Here is a 16,048-nt window from a genome sequence, read left to right as displayed (position 1 = left end):
AAGGACAAAGAAAGAAGATAAGGTTGTCGTTCAAATTCTTCATTCATTATTTTCGTTTTAAAAATGGCCACCAATTGACGGCTTTTAAAATTCATTTTGCGCGTGAAAATACCTCTACATGACTCAGGCCCGTCTTAAGACCTTTTGGGGCCCTAGGATAAATTATTTCTCAAGACCTTTGCGATCCACAACGGTCTAAATTTAACTAAAACTTTTAATTTCGAAAGAATAACATAGGGCTACTGAAAATAAGATTTTTACTGACAGTGACCCGCTGTTACGTTTTGGAAATTGTTAGTACCGTATGTACGCGATGTGGCGATGAGTCAAATTACTTTAGACGTAACTAAAAGATGCGTAATAAATGAGCATAAATAATATTTAACCAACTAAATCATTATCCCTAGAGTAAAGGCTATATGGCTGGCGTTGCCGGGGGCCCCCAAACTGGCCGGGGGCCCTGGTCTGTAGCCCATTTAGCCCATGCCTTAAGATGGCCCTGCTATATTTTATGGTCAAAAAAGCACGCAAAGTAGGCTGTGTGCCCAAGACATGTCTCTGTAGTGTCGCGCGCTAAAACGTCGGTCAATTCGATTTCTGACGTTAAAAGTCAGCTAAAAAACTTGCCAACTTCTTGACTGAAAGCCGTAACCGTTGATCAAATGGTTCCGTTCCAAGTTATAGGATAAAATATAGCTAGAAGTAAAGCCCAGTTCACACTCTACAATTAATTGGGCCACTTAATTGAAACCAACTAATTGTAAGCAAGAAAATGGAATAGTGTGAACAGAAAAATTGTAACCATTGTTCCAACTTTTTCTGTCCACACTGTTCAATTTTCTTGCTTACAATTAGTTGGTTTCAATTAAATGGCCCAATTAATTGTATAGTGTGAACTGGGCTTTAGTTTAAGCCAATGGATCAAACAACCTTCATTGTTGTTGTATAATCTATGGTTATATTTGGACGTGTTTTTTTTTCTTTTTACGCTTTTCTAATTAGTGCTAGACTTCGAGGTAAACGATGGAAATACTCTCGGAAGCATTATCCAGTGTCCAGGCCCATACCAGATCATTTATCGAAGGATCCAACGGGAAATTTGGCGACAAAAAGTGTAAACCTTTTACCCTAAAACGTTTTATTCGCCGGTTCTCGGGGTAAGAATTTTGTTCGCTTGTTCCAGAGCTCTAAGTTACACTTTTTACTCCTCCTCGAAAAGAGGTGTAGAAGGCGTAATCTATCTTTGTCGTCTGCTTAAATTTCGTTTCACGAAAACATGACGGGTTTAGAACCTCTTCAAATGTGCCAAGCTTTTAATAACGAAAATCCAATTGGCAAATGCTATTTAATGGCTTTAAAAGTCGCTTGATGACTTAGGCCTAATGGATATTAGCCTAGCTGATTATTAATATTATTAAAATAATGAGAAAAGTGAGCTACATATTGATGACCTCACCACCGGCCACAATCTTAAAACAAAACTATGGCTGCTACGGCAAATAAATAACCTTTAACCTCTCCCTTCTTACTCCAACTCGTTTTTTTCGTCAAGACAGAATTGGAATAAAATGACGTCATAAGGCTACACTTTTTAACTTGTTCAAAAAACCCAGACCAGGCGAAAAAAAACACCTGGTGATGCGGTTTTCCTGCTGGACAAATTTGGCGGTCAATAGTGTTAACTATTAAATATTTAATGTGCAAAATTCATTTTAGACCCTTAAAATCCTTTAGATTCAAATGTTATTTTCAATGGAAAAATCCCAAATCATGTTGTTAAAAACGTTTTCGGTTGCCATGGCAAAACGAAAGCCCGTCGCAACTTTTCCCTTGCAGGTTTTTTAAGGTACATGGAGGTGTACACTATACCCGAGTTTGAACAAAATCGGTGATTATCACCTCGGGTCGTCTCCCTTGTAAGTAAAGTAATAAGTTTGATATTTTTCTATCATTCGTGGCGGAAGCTAGGGATGAGTGTGTCCCGTCGGTAAATAAACCTTCTCACAAGCGTTCGGGATTACGCAGGGAACCGTGGTTGTCCAGCAGAGGCGGATTAACCCTTTCGGCGCCTTTAGGCACATAAATTTTTTTCGCCCCTGGGCATTGTATAACGGGTTGGTCAGCTAAGTAGGGGCAAGTCAAATACTTCAACCGTGGGGCTTTATCGGAGTTTTGGCTCGCCTAGAAAAATGGCACCCTAGGCACATGCCTACTATGCCTAATGGTTAATACGCCCCTGTTGTCCAGTGAGACGGCTAGGCTTATTTGGGCCAAGAGAGACGCCTTTCGCGCTTTTAGAATCTCTCCGTCAAGTGATTCCCGACGTTCTTTCGCGATTCAGCGCAGCTTTCTCACCAAACACATTCGATCTTCTAAATTTAAATATGAGACCCGCTTAGTTGATGAAATTCCCAGTAACCCAAAGGCCCTTTACTCTCACGTTGCTCGTTCCCTCAACCCCAAACACCCACTCATAGTGGTTGAGGATTCACCGGGGGAAACACTGAGGGACCCTGCCTTAATTGTTGACACTTTAAATGTTTTTTTTTTAAATCTATTTTCACTGTGGAGCCTCATTTGGAGGCTGTGTATTTAGGAGATTTCTTTTCTCAATTTACTTCGCCTCCTAGCGTTTTAACTCCTCTTGACTTCGGTTTGACGTACTTCACTGTTAGACGCTACCTACAACGGCTATCTCCGGGTCCAGATAATGTTCACCCTCGGCTGTTAGGCGAGGGCACTTCGATTTTAGCCTCGCCTTTACTTTCGCTTTATACGCGCTCTATCTCACTGGGTAGACTTCCTGGGTTGTGGAAACAGGCGAACACCACTGCTATCCGTAAAACCCCTGACTCCTGTGCCTATGATAATTTTAGAGGTAAAAGTCTCACCTGTATCCCTTGTAAGCATTTGGAGACAAATGTTCGAGATACTTTGGTGTCTTTCCTCGAGAGTCGATCGTTCTTCTCTAAAGATCAACCTGGTTTCCTGTTATGGCGATCTTGTTTCACTAATATGTTGTCCACTCTTGAGGAGGTCACTCGATGTCTTGATGGTGGTGACTCTTTTGATTTAATTTATTTGGACCTGCGGAAAGCTTTCGACACGGTGCCACATTCTCTACTTATTCGTAAACTGGAGCTTTTAGCGGTCCCCTCTACGATTGTAAATTGGATTTCTGAATTCTTGACTGGTCGCGCGTTCTTCTTGGTGTGAGGTGACCAGCGGTGTCCCCCAGGGTTCGGTTTTGGGTTGAAGTCTCTTTGTCATCTTCATCAATGACATGCCCCAGGTTGTCAAGGAGTCTTTTCGGAAAATATTTGCAGACGGCATCAAAATAGGCCGCAAAATTTCGTCACTGGGTGACTCGACGTTCCTACAGAATGACATCCAAACTCTTCCGTTCTTCCAATAGCATGGGTTTCAATGCCTCTAAGTCAATGGTACTACATTGTGGGGATAAAAACCCCTGTTTTGGGTACCGTTTGGGTGGTAGGCTAATTGAGACTCGAACTGTAGTCCGTGATCTTGGGGTTATGCTCAGTGGCCGTATGTTTGGAGCTACTCATAGTCGTGCTGCCGCTGCTCGTGGTATGCGCGCTCTTTATTTACTACGCCGTTCCTTTTCGCATTTCAGTGTTAAGTCGTTTACAATATTGTACAATGTATATATTCGCCCTCATCTCGAATACTGCTCGAGTATTTGGTTGCCCCATCTAGTCAAAGATATTGAGCATATCGAGAGAGTTAATGGTACGCGTACTCTTTCTTACGAAGAGAGCCTTAAACGCTTAAATTTAATGTCCCTTAAGGACAGGCGTGCAAGAAATGACCTCATTGAGACGTTCAAAATTATTCATGGTCTCTACAATGTCCAATATAACGAGTTTTTTTAGGTCAAATGGTCTGGGCGCAAAGCCCCCACAATTGTCAAAAAGCGCTGTAATAGCGCGCAACGCCGTGTGTTTTTCACTCAACGGGTTGTAAATGATTGGAATCAGCTCCCGACAATTGTGAAGGTTAAATCCTCAGCCTCAGCGTTCAAGACCCGCCTTGATAAGTTTTGTGGCTGGTAAAAAACTAAATGAAAAAAAACTAAAATGTATATATACAGCTATATAATTTTCTATCTGCTGTATACCCATATTGTATATCACTTTCGTTCTTCTTCTTCTTCTGTATGAATACACCAAAGTCATCAGAGATGTCTTATAGGCGTTCAGAGAGTTTCCGCATGTGAGCCATAAAAAGTGGTTTCGATTTCGAGGAAATAACATCCTGAGGTAATTTGTTCCATTTTGAGATAGTGCGGTAGCGGAAGTGATGTTTGCGGATCGAAGTTTGTATGCGTGGTACGACGATCTTTTTGTCATGTCCTCTAGTTGAGGTAGGGGGGGGGGGGGGTTGTCAAAAAAGTCAGCTTGGAGAATGTTTGATCCAGATAGGATTGAGTAAATTTCACCAAGGTCAGTGTCAGTATGGCGTTCCTGAAGAAAGGGTATGGATAAAAAGTTTGTTTTCTTTTGTTTGTCTATTTCGGGTTTCAGGGCTCAATAAGTGTATTTAACTTTCTTTTCCTGACTAATAAAATTATTATTATTAAGTTTAAGAACCATTTATTTGTAAAACTAAAAAATAAACTACTGTCAAAGAAAAGTTACTCGTACCTTCGAAATAATATTATTATTAAATAATTTGGAGGCCCATATATTAAATTTTGGGGCCCCTTAAGACGACTTTTGGAGGCCCCTACCAAAATTTCAAGTAGGCCCAGGCCTACCACAGCCTGTTGCTGGCGCCGCTACAAACTATAAACATTTTATAGGTTAATACAATAGACGCTTCAATAAATCATCCTCCAAGGAAATCGCCAAGAAGTAATATTTCCGAGAACCAGGACCTGCAAATCAATGTTTATATAGTGCTTGTTAAACTAATTTAAATTTTTCACCTTCACGGCAGCAACAAGCGTTACCCATGGCGTTCCCTTTTAACCAAATAGCCTTTTTGACATAATAAGGCTTGACAAAAACACGAAGTTCGGTTTACAGGTGAACAGTTTTAATTATTTCAACAAGCACTATATAATAAATACCTTGCCGGTCCTGGCTCTCGGAAATATTACTCCCTGGCGATTTCCTTGGAAGATGATTTATTTAAGCGCCTATTTTCCGCCAAAATTTTTAAAATTTTTAAGCACTACGTGAATTTGTCATCTGAACCCGTAGATATAGGAAACGTATTTTTAAGGTCTAGATAAAATATTTCAAAGGGAGTGAATACGGAGGTGACAGCTAGCAGAAACGCGTAAATTTCTGGAGGCTATCCTTATAAGGCGCTATCTATCGGTAAGAAAGCTCGTGCTATCGTCGCGAGAGCCATTGTCTCCTGCTTAAAAATTATACTAAAAGTCACCAACAGATGGTGTCTAAAGACTACGGCCTGCGGAAAGGTCAAGCACTTAGTACTAAAATGTTAAGAGAGCTCGCGCTCTTGGTCACGTGCCTTCCTCGGTGTCTGCTAGGTGTCAATTCCGTATTTTATGTTACCTTCTCTACTCCAAGCTTAGACACCCCGAAATTTATCTAGACCTTTATATACATTTCTTATATCAATATCTCAACTTGGAGAAGAGAAGTTGACTGGAGGGAAAATGAGGGTGGGAAGTCTGTAAGCTCAACGTTACCCAGAATCCTTTGCTCCGCGGTAGGGGCGCCTTAGTGTCGCCCTCATTCGGGTTTTTATTGAAATAAAATTGTAAATATTCGCGATGCTTTAGTTTTGAAGATGGAGTTGTTTAGAATGAATTTTTTATTTCCGATTGTTTTAGTTCTTTTTATAATGGATTGTTTTTGTTTAATTTTTTTTGGATACCAACATGATCACACATATATCACATTTTCCAAAATTATTAAAAAAAAAAATGAAAAATTTTGTTCAATTATCTAATATAAAGTTGGTTCTATAAAATCAAGATCAAATATTCACAACACCCTTGGAAATAACTCTCTTTTTCGTCGCTAGACTAAGGTAAAACGTAGGCCCCTACCAAAAACGCAGTGCATGCTGGGAGGGCTTAGGCCGAATTGATGGGGGAAGATACTCAATGCTACAGATATGGGAATTTCCCCTCCAGTCACCTTCTCTATTCCAAGGTCTGAACCTATGGTCTCAACCATAGAGTTAGAAAAGAAATAGAGGGTAGATTACCGCGTAAAGGCACCCCTGTTTTTGACCGGGAAAATTCACCCCCCCCCCCCCCCCACGCATGTATGAAAGCGGAGATGGGCAGAATTTGCAACGCTATCTATCCTTCCTTTGTTTACATCAAATGACAGTTGATTTTCAAACAGGCATAATGTATTTCATTTCACCGCGCGGCGATGGCGCCACGTAATCTGCCCATCTCATGGCTTCCTACATTGGCGAAAAAGGGGTCGGCACTCGCGGTCAACTTCGCCAGATACAATAGTGCCTCTATTTGTTTTCTATCTCTATGGTCTGAACTTCGAAAATTAAAAATGGCGATCGTAAGATCGAGTAACTGTTCGGCGACGGATGCCTTAAGCGATTTAACAGATGTTGATAGTAATAATGATGAAACTCCTAGTCAAATATTAGTAGCATTAGCGAATGATTACGCTGCTTATTTAAAAGTTGATGTTTCTTCAGAGGTGGGTTTATTTATTATATTTTTTCCAATTTGTAACCAAGGCTTAACGTTTATAAGCATATTAGCAATTAAGCAAATAAAAGAACTGTAGTAAAACAGATGGTAATTTGCTAAGAATATTACAGAAACAAAGTTTGGAAGAGACTATTGATGATTTACTAACACGATTAGATGAATTTTCTGGGCTTGTAGATATGGTAATTATAGCTTCAAAATAGTAAATTTTATAACATTCTAAATAAATACCATTCTAGTTTAACACAAACACATTTTTAAGGTCCGTAGTGATGATTCTTTGTGCTTAAGTAATACTTTACCGGATATTGTTCATAAAAGCAAAGAATTGGAGCAAGTTTTTGAAAAAATTGATAAGTTGGAGGTGGTTTTAGTTCATCTTTATCTGTGCCTTGTACACAAATTTCAAAGAACTAAAGAACTAAAATTTTTATATACATGTTCAAGGCATTTGTTAATGTAGTCAAACAAAATGTTGATACAATGGAGACTAAAGTTAATGAAGCGGAAAATGCTCTTGGAGGACGAAGCGTGAAGAAATTATTTTCTTCCTTGCAAAACCCATTATTTTCAGTGAGAAAACTAACAAATTTTATAAATATGTTCAAAGATAAAATGTATTTCTTATTTTCAGAAAAAGTCGCCACAGTATAAGCGCCAGCTTAAATATGATCCCTTTGAATTGTACAAAACAGATGACTATATTAAGTCTCCTGATGAACCATCTCGGTCTATTTCACCTCCAGATGAGCTTCTTTCACCATGAAATTTTCGTTTTGAATGTTAAATGCAGAGGCCAAATGTACACTAAATGTCCAATGGTAACTTCAAATATTCCAGTTTAATTTATTGAGTTTTACACATATTGTATTTTTTGCTGGTCAACATTATTTTAATCCAGAATATTTTTAAAATAATTTTATTAATAAACTATTAATTGTACATGTTTGAAAAATGATATCCTGAACAAAACAAATGTCAATTATTTTGCAGTGCTTAAACTAAATTATTTTTAAGAATTTTGATGCTGATTGAAGTAGAAAATGATATTACATTTATACATCAGCTTTGAGTTGATTATCACTAAGGGTGACCTTTTCTCCAGGTTTAAACGCTGGCATACCCATATAAGGACAACTAGAACATCGGAAAGCATCCCCTAAATAGCACTTAAAAAAATATATAATTTTAACGTTTCTAATTATCCTAAAATTTAAAAAAAAAAATATCTTACATTTCCGCAGGCAGATTTAGAATTTTCCTGAATTTTAGCTGCTTCATTTTGTTCCAATTCTTCAGCTAAACCACAACTGCAATTTTTGCAGGCTTTCTTTTTTCCAGCATCTTTACAGTTTGCTAAATTGGTCAGTCAACGTAAGTTAAATAACCCTGGCAACCAAACTTTTTTACACAAGTACATTTTAAACTCTCTGGGTCAGGTTTTTTGAAATCATCATCGTCTAAGAGTTCATCTTGTTCAATCAACTCATCTTCATCTAGAGCATCCATTGCAGACAGGGACCAAATTTGGGCAACACTGTCAGTTGGCTTTTTCACTAGAAGATTTTTTGGTAAACATAGCCTTCCAAAATATTTTGCAATTCAAAAAACTTTACCAGTGTGGGTAAATGGTAATTTCATTGTAGATCCAATTTCATAATTTGGTTTGATAGCTGTAATCTCGATTAGGGCTACATTGGAGTTTTCAGACATATCAAATTCATTTTTAAGGTCAATTTTCTGGGTGTCTGTTAGAGGAATCGTTTTGTGCTGCAAAAATAAATTTTAGATTAAATTTTTCGAAATTTTGAAGATAATTTTTTTTTTCAGAATTACCGCACTAATGTTTGTGTAGCCTGATAATTTTAGGGTTGATACTAAATTACTTATTGATCTTAATTTAGTTGCGTGTGATTCTTGTAGGGAAACGGCTTCCCTAACAATAAGTTTGCCATCGGGTCTAAGAATACGTGCGACTTCAGTGAATAGCTCTAGGGTGTGAGATGTAAATAACGGTGATATAAGACCACATAAAATAACATCAAATGAAGATCCTGAATGATCAGCTGCAATGAATAAGCAAAATTTTGTTGTTTTTTTTTACGTACAATTTCAGTAATTTTTTAATATTACAGAGTAGTAATCTTTCAATGTTTTCAACAGCAACTTTTCCCCTATCTCCAACTTTATTTTTAATATCATTTACGGTAGCCACAAGAATATCCTCTGAAACTGAGGAACCCCATAGTAAAAGTACTTTTTGATCAGGGTTTACATAAACCTTGAGATCAGCAGAATTTGGCGGATCTATAACAATTATTTGTACTTCATTATTACTGATCAAATAATATAAAATACAAAATAAATCGTAATTAATTACCAGTCATTGTAAAAATGTTAACGTTGGAGTTTAGTCCAATAACTTGACCCAATATTAATTTTACGATTTTCAGGTTACGTTGGACCAATGATTTTTTAGGGAGGGCGAGAAGAGATGAGGGGGATTCCAAAGGCCCACTAAATACCCGTTTTCTGCTTTGTAACTTTGAAGCGGTGTAAACTTCCTAGTTGCTGAAAATTTTTACGTCACTTTAGTTGATGGCGGGATGGACTTCCAAGGGGCACTATTTTCCAGGTATAAATGTTCAAATTTTTTATTTGTTTGGTGTTCGGATTAAGCTAGTAATTACCAAGATAGTCGCGTGTTTCCAAAATAACACAAAAAAAACCGCATACGAATCACACCCCCTACATTTTTCTATGGGAAATCGGGGTATTTTCTCTTTGCTCCCCCTCGCTCTTTGGGGTTATTTCGTGGCTTTCCTGCATTGCTCCTTTTCTTGGAATAAAGTACGTTTTTATACAAATAAAGCACAAAATTTTCGTGATTTTAATTAAATCAAATATTTACCTCTAATTAATACTTCCTAAATTTAATTTAGTGAAGTTTTCAAAATATTTATTTAACTGGATTCTGGGCCTAGTTTGTTAGCATATTTTAGGCCTTGGCTTATGGGCTAGGTCGCCGGAGCGGCCGGATTTGGTTTACTAGCTAGCTCGTTCCTCCTCGTTACTTATGGAAGTTTTGAGGGGAAAAAACACAAGGTTATTTCAATCCAGATTTTTATTGATTCTAAATCACGAAATTGACATATTCTATACCTTAATCTAGTTCTGTGTACTTTTATCTATAAAACAGTGTAGCCTTATGTTTCAAAGAAGGTGAACTATCAGTACTACTTAACTCGAACTTACTGATAACTGTCCCGTTACTTAATCAGCATTTTTCATTAAAAGTGGTTTCTTCTCTAATATTTGTTTAATTGGAGACCTAAAAAAATATATTAACTTTAGACGAATTTTTGTGTAACAGGGATTTAAATTGATTCTTTTTCCCCCCTTAGACTCACTTCTGGCATGCCAACGCCTATGCGTTTGCGTGACCTGATCAGGCAAATCAGGGCTGCGCGAACAGCAGCTGATGAAAGAGCTGTTGTTCAAAAAGAATGTGCATATATTAGATCAACATTTCGTGAAGAAGATAATTCCTGGCGGTGCCGTAATGTTGCCAAACTCTTGTACATACACATGCTTGGTTATCCGGCTCATTTTGGCCAGGTAATTTCTTAAATTGATCTTCACTTAACTTTTGAGTATTTATTTTTTACATGAAATTCTAGCTGGAATGTCTTAAACTCATTGCCTCTCCGCGGTTCACGGATAAAAGAATAGGTTATTTAGGAGCAATGCTCCTGTTAGATGAACGGCAAGATGTACATTTGCTTATTACAAATTCTTTAAAAAAGTATGGTAGTTTTATACCTAGCATTCACGTTGTACGATTTGTTATCTAATGAATGGTATTATTTTGTCTTAGTGACTTAAATAGTCAAACCCAGTTCATTGTAGGACTAGCTCTATGTTCACTAGGTTCTATATGCTCTCCCGAAATGAGTAGAGATTTAGCGGGAGAAGTTGAAAGATTGGTGAAGTCTTCAAATGCCTATATTAGGAAGAAGGCTGCTTTAAGCGCATTTCGAATCATTAAGAAAGTTCCTGAGTTAATGGAAATTTTCATACCAGCAACAAGGTCTTTGTTAAGTGAAAAGAACCACGGTAGGTTTTTATTTCTTGTCAATTTCAATTGTATTGATAGACAATATTATATTAGTCGTTACATTTAAAGGCGTTCTTATAACGGGAGTAATTTTAATCACGGAAATGTGTGAGAGAAGCCCGGATACTTTGCAACACTTCAAAAAGGTAAGTTATAGGTTTAAGGTGGCATTTTTCTGTGCATGTTTGGCTTTTAATAGTGCGTATTTGATCTTGTAACTAACTTCTGTTTGTGTTTACGCGGTTTTTTACCTCATTAGTCGTAAAAGTTTGTTCACTTTTCAAAAATTCATTATGTGACTACTTACTTATTACTAACTTCTACACTTACTCTTACTACTACTACAAAAAAAAACAATTGAAATAAATGCACGTCAGATACAAAATTTTGTACAAAACTGCAAGTACCATGAGTTAACTCTCTGTAGTAACGTTTTTACTTATTATCTCTTCTATTCTATTGCGATTTATTGCTTTTTCCCTTGATGGTGGAAACAGTACTATGAGGTATTAGTCCCAACATTTCGTTCTCTCACTTTTGTGTTGTGTTGTTCGTGTTTGTCCAATGAGCTGTTTGATGTTTAAATCCATTTTCATTAGCACCTGAATAGTTATTTCTTGAAATCTATTTATTGCTTGCTTGCTGGCACGCCTTTGTCTCAACCTATTTAGCCCAGTTTTTTGTCTTCAGAAATAATTTTTTTATCTATTTCTATTTAATGTGGATTTTTTTCATTGGGGAGTCAGTTATTGATGGTTTTACAATGTGTTTAAGGAAAAGGGGCTGCTTGCACAGTTTGGTATTAATTTTCAAATATTCAATTCCAAGCTTTCAGTTTATAAATTTATATTTAGTGGTATTTTATAATGGTGATGATTATTCATAATTTTAGTCACATTAAAACAATATTACCAATAGATGTTTCTATTAAATGTTGGAGGTTTCAATAAAATAATAATTATAGAGTTATAAAGTTTCTGTCGCAGCCATATGGAATTTCTAAATTTGAATCACGCACTTAAAATGACTTATATCATCATTTGTATATTTTTAAAATTTCATTTTATGGAAACGCATATTGAAGGGAATATAATTTTGAAATTTCTTGTACATTTGGAACCAAGTTTACATCTTTGGGTTAATTTAATTATGTATTAAAGTTCGTTTTTGTAAAACCAAAGTTTTTCTTCTGGGATGGTTTTTACCTGGTACATTTTAGGCATGGAATTGCATAAAAATGTTTTTAGATGTGTATTTTTTTTATAATTGCTGTATATAAACTAATACAAATTTCGTCTTTTGTTGAATATTATAGTTGGTTCCCAACTTGGTTAGAATTCTAAAGAATTTGATCATGGCGGGGTATTCCCCAGAGCACGATGTTTGTGGAGTTAGTGATCCATTTCTTCAGGTAGAAATGTCTTAATTTAGAAAATTCTTAAGGAAGATATTTATAAATTTTCTGTTTATAGGTTAAAATTCTGAGGCTACTTCGGCTTCTTGGTAGAAATGATGCTGATGCTAGTGAGACGATGAATGATATCCTTGCTCAAGTAGCGACCAACACAGAAACGAGTAAAAATGTTGGTAATGCCATATTATACGAAACAGTTCTTTCAATTATGGATATTAAATCAGAAAGTGGCCTGAGAGTAAGTTGTTTGCGTAAGTTTACCTGAAAGATTAAAATTTTAATATTTTTATTGACTATTGCTTTTAGGTATTGGGTGTTAATATATTAGGCAGGTTTCTTCTCAACACTGATAAAAATATTAGATATGTGGCTTTAAACACATTATTAAAAACAGTACATGCGGATTATAACGCTGTGCAAAGACACAGAAGTACAATTGTGGATTGCTTAAAAGATCCTGATGTTTCTATTAGAAAGTAAGCTAAATTCGGTAAATTTTAAAGGGAATTTGTTTATGACCACTGTTTTTCAACTCAAGGCGGGCTATGGAACTTTGTTTCGCTCTGATGAACTCCAACAACATAAGAACTATGACGAAGGAGCTGCTTTCGTTTTTGGAGAAAACTGATCCAGAGTTCAAAGCCATGTGTTCATCCAACCTTTTTATTGCTGCGGAAATGTATTCACCCAGTAAAAGATGGCATATCGATACCATGATTAGAGTTTTAACTTTGGTAAATATCTCTGCAGCTGGAATTGTGATTGTACGCCTGAATTTTAATGTTTCTTTATTAATATAGTCTGGCAATTATGTCCGAGATGACGTTGTTGGTAATCTCATACAACTGATCTCTGATGCAAATACGATGCATGCATACACTGTACAGCAATTATGGAAACAATTAATGGGAGATTTGCAATTGCAACAACCATTGGTTCAAGTTGCTTCTTGGTGTTTAGGAGAATACGGAGATCTCTTAAACAGTTCTGAAGAGACTGATGCGGAACCTGCTAATGTAATTATATTTGAATTTTACCATTGTGTATTGAAATTTTCCAATTTTTTTCAACTGTACAGGTCACGGAAGATCAAATTGTTGATGTATATGAGAAGATTCTGACTGACCATCACATGACAATCGTGACGAGGGAATATGCCTTAACGTCGCTCATGAAATTGAGTGTGCGGTTTCCTAACAGTGCACCGTATGTTTCTAAAGGGCTTAGATTGTAGTAAATATGTGCCATTGAATTAATTTATTTTGTAGGAGAATCAAAAGAGTAATAGATGTCTTTGGTGGAAATATGAATGTAGAACTTCAGCAACGTTCTGTAGAATTCTCTTCCTTATTCTCGAAACACGATAACTTAAGGTATAAATTCTAGTTATGTCATAAACCAAGTGATTTTTTGAAGATAATGTTCCATTTCTCCGTTTATAGACCTAGCCTTTATGAAAGAATGCCGCCCATGGAGAGTAAACAACAAACGAGCACGCCCTTCCAAAATGGCCAAGCCACGGAAGACGAACTGACAAATGATGTTGACAGTAAAGAAATTCTAGACGGAAATGATTTGAAACCTAACCAAGAAACGGTAGTTTTTTCAAAAGAAATATCATAAATCAAATCAAATAATATCATTTGCTTTTGCACAGAATTCCTTGTTGGACCTGTTAGGTGGCCCGACTGAAATTCAGATAACTCCTTCTGAAATGAAGGCTCCTCCTGCAAGCAGTGCTGATCTTTTGGATCTTTTAGGAAGTTTGGATATGAATGCGCCTGAAAATCCAGTACCCATATCCCAACCAGTACCAGTAGTCCCATTGCCATCCTTAGGGAACCCACCTATCATCATGGATGGGTTGTTTAACAGTGGTCAAACGAAATCCGAATTGTCTTCTATCGTTGCTTTCAACAAGGACGGAGTAAAACTGGAATTTGCCTTTGAGAAACCATTAGACAATCCTTCAATGACAGTCATCACGATGAGTGCCAGCAATGAAACTATAAATCAAATAGACGAGTTTCTCTTTCAGGCGGCAGTACCAAAAGTAAATATTCTTTTTTTCTTTGCTTCATTATTATGATTTCCAACTTTTTATTAATTTGACCACTTTATTCGCCAAAATAGACTTTCCAACTCCAGTTGCTTCCACCAACTGGGACAATTTTACCGCCAAGTAATACCGGTGCCATCCAGCAACTGATTAAAGTCATCAATCCTAACAAAGTAAGTTCTTAAATTCTACATAGAGAAATCTTAATCAACATATCTTTTAATGCGCTTAATTTCTTTGTACCGAAGGCGCCTCTTCGAATGAGGATACGGGTGTCCTATTCCGTCAATGGTGTTCCTGTGTTGGAACAGTCTGAAGTAGGGAATTTCCCAGCTTCGTTATGGCAGTGAAAATTATTACGTGTATTAAGGCAAGGTGAGTACGTTAACATTTATTTTGATTTTTGTAATTTTTGTTTCATTGCTGAACGAATAATAGCTTAGAAGTTGCTGTTAATCTAGGAACAACAAACACACCACCCCACATAAGGAGAACGCAACGCGTCAAAAGTCAGGCATTTTCTTGTGTAAGTTTTCATTGCTGCCATCGTAAAGGGGAAAATTCGGAAATTGTCTTCTTCCTTTCCGTAAAATGTTCAGCGTAAAGGCTCATCCAATGAAATTTGTAAACAACACTGCGTTAGCGTGTTAAAAGGCTAACTGGGTTCTCCTTGTGTGGGGCTGATGTGTTTGTTGCTCCTAGCTGTTAATTGGCTGCCCTCATTTCAAATACTTTGTACAATACTGCCTTTGCTTCTTATCTTAAATCCATTACTTACAATTTATTGTTTTGATTTTAGAATTTGCAAATTTGGTATGTAGAGTATAAAAATATATGCAGGCCTCGGCAGGCATCTTGAAATGGAAAAATTACTAGGATGGAAAGAGTGACTCTTTACGGTTGGTTTCAATGTAATAGGGAAATGACACAAACATTGACTTTGATAAACAACCCATTTTGAAATGACAATTTTGGTCATTTCTTTTGGAAGAACTTATTTAAAGTAACCAAAAAAGCGTGCTTGTGCATTTCAAGACAGAGGGAACAGTGCCTGCCAGTTTTTTTTCGTGTATAGCAAGAACTGGGATTTATATAATTATGCTGTAAAATTATTATCTTAATTTTTATATTAGTTGGCTCTTTCTACCCTTTGAAAAAAATTCATTTTTACTCAAATTTCAACACTTATCCAGTTCACAAAAAACAGCCAAACTCAGTAGTGTATGAAGGACAATCTTTTGTTTGGGTTTTGATACTCTTTCTCAAAACTTCTCTTGAGTTTGCCTGAATTGGGTGGTAAATTTCAGTGAAATCTATAAGATTTTGAAAGGTAAATTTTAAACAGGTTGTTTTTCTTCAAATAATTTAATGAAAAAATGCTGTCATTCCATCCACATAATCAAGAAAATTAAAATAAAATTGCAAAATGTTTAGCCAGTAATTTATATTCGTCATACTACTTGTATAGTATTTTTTTTAATTTTCTTTAAATTCTTATTTGCCAATAAAAATTATTTAACTGGAAGTATTTATGAGTTTGAAAAATGTTTCAAATTCTAGTAAGTAATTATTTTTATTTATTGCTTATTGAAACATTTCTTTTCCCAAAAATTTTACAAATTCAATTGAACATTTTCTTGTGTGGAATGACATGGCAATACGTCGAAAGAAATTAGGAATTCCTATTTTTTTTTATATAAATTATATTTAAAAAACTTAATTTGGTTAAAAAAAAGAATAAAATAAACTTTGGTTGATTGTAAATACACT

General features: G+C 36.2%; 3 protein-coding genes across 4 annotated transcripts; 2 read left to right on the top strand and 1 right to left on the bottom strand.

Annotated features, from left to right (window-relative positions):
- The first annotated feature begins 6,509 nt into the window (after positions 1 to 6,509).
- Positions 6,510 to 7,630, top strand: Blos4 (biogenesis of lysosome-related organelles complex 1 subunit 4). Its single transcript, XM_090159333.1, has 5 exons — positions 6,510 to 6,674; positions 6,799 to 6,870; positions 6,951 to 7,052; positions 7,136 to 7,261; positions 7,323 to 7,630. Exons 1-5 carry the CDS (start codon positions 6,522 to 6,524, stop codon positions 7,452 to 7,454), a joined length of 585 nt encoding a protein of 194 aa, XP_090015459.1. The 5' UTR covers positions 6,510 to 6,521; the 3' UTR covers positions 7,455 to 7,630.
- CIAPIN1 (cytokine induced apoptosis inhibitor 1) lies at positions 7,588 to 9,240 on the bottom strand. The gene is made up of 7 exons (XM_090159327.1): positions 9,069 to 9,240; positions 8,822 to 8,995; positions 8,525 to 8,754; positions 8,305 to 8,458; positions 8,107 to 8,244; positions 7,923 to 8,044; positions 7,588 to 7,857 (listed from the first exon to the last, which is right to left on the bottom strand). The coding sequence occupies exons 1-7, from the start codon at positions 9,073 to 9,075 to the stop codon at positions 7,744 to 7,746; spliced, it is 939 nt and encodes a 312-aa protein (XP_090015453.1). The 5' UTR covers positions 9,076 to 9,240; the 3' UTR covers positions 7,588 to 7,743.
- Positions 9,241 to 9,294: 54 nt separating this feature from the next.
- Positions 9,295 to 16,020, top strand: AP-1gamma (adaptor protein complex 1, gamma subunit). 2 transcript variants are annotated; one of them, XM_090159326.1, is made up of 17 exons: positions 9,295 to 9,323; positions 10,093 to 10,306; positions 10,369 to 10,493; positions 10,566 to 10,804; positions 10,875 to 10,951; positions 12,121 to 12,216; positions 12,278 to 12,457; positions 12,526 to 12,695; positions 12,758 to 12,953; positions 13,020 to 13,235; positions 13,298 to 13,425; positions 13,488 to 13,592; positions 13,662 to 13,815; positions 13,877 to 14,272; positions 14,353 to 14,451; positions 14,527 to 14,653; positions 15,078 to 16,020. In XM_090159326.1, the coding sequence occupies exons 1-16, from the start codon at positions 9,295 to 9,297 to the stop codon at positions 14,626 to 14,628; spliced, it is 2,526 nt and encodes an 841-aa protein (XP_090015452.1). In that variant the 3' UTR covers positions 14,629 to 14,653; positions 15,078 to 16,020. The 2 variants fall into 2 exon arrangements, with proteins under 2 accessions (XP_090015452.1, XP_090015451.1); XM_090159325.1 differs by lacking the exon at positions 9,295 to 9,323 and adding an exon at positions 9,413 to 9,538.
- Positions 16,021 to 16,048: the final 28 nt, after the last annotated feature.

Source organism: Leiobunum rupestre, chromosome 9, assembly GCF_980474605.1.
Source record: "Leiobunum rupestre chromosome 9, qqLeiRupe1.1.hap1, whole genome shotgun sequence".
Taxonomy (NCBI): Eukaryota; Metazoa; Arthropoda; class Arachnida; order Opiliones; family Sclerosomatidae; genus Leiobunum; species Leiobunum rupestre.
This window is presented reverse-complemented; position numbering and strand designations above follow the sequence as displayed.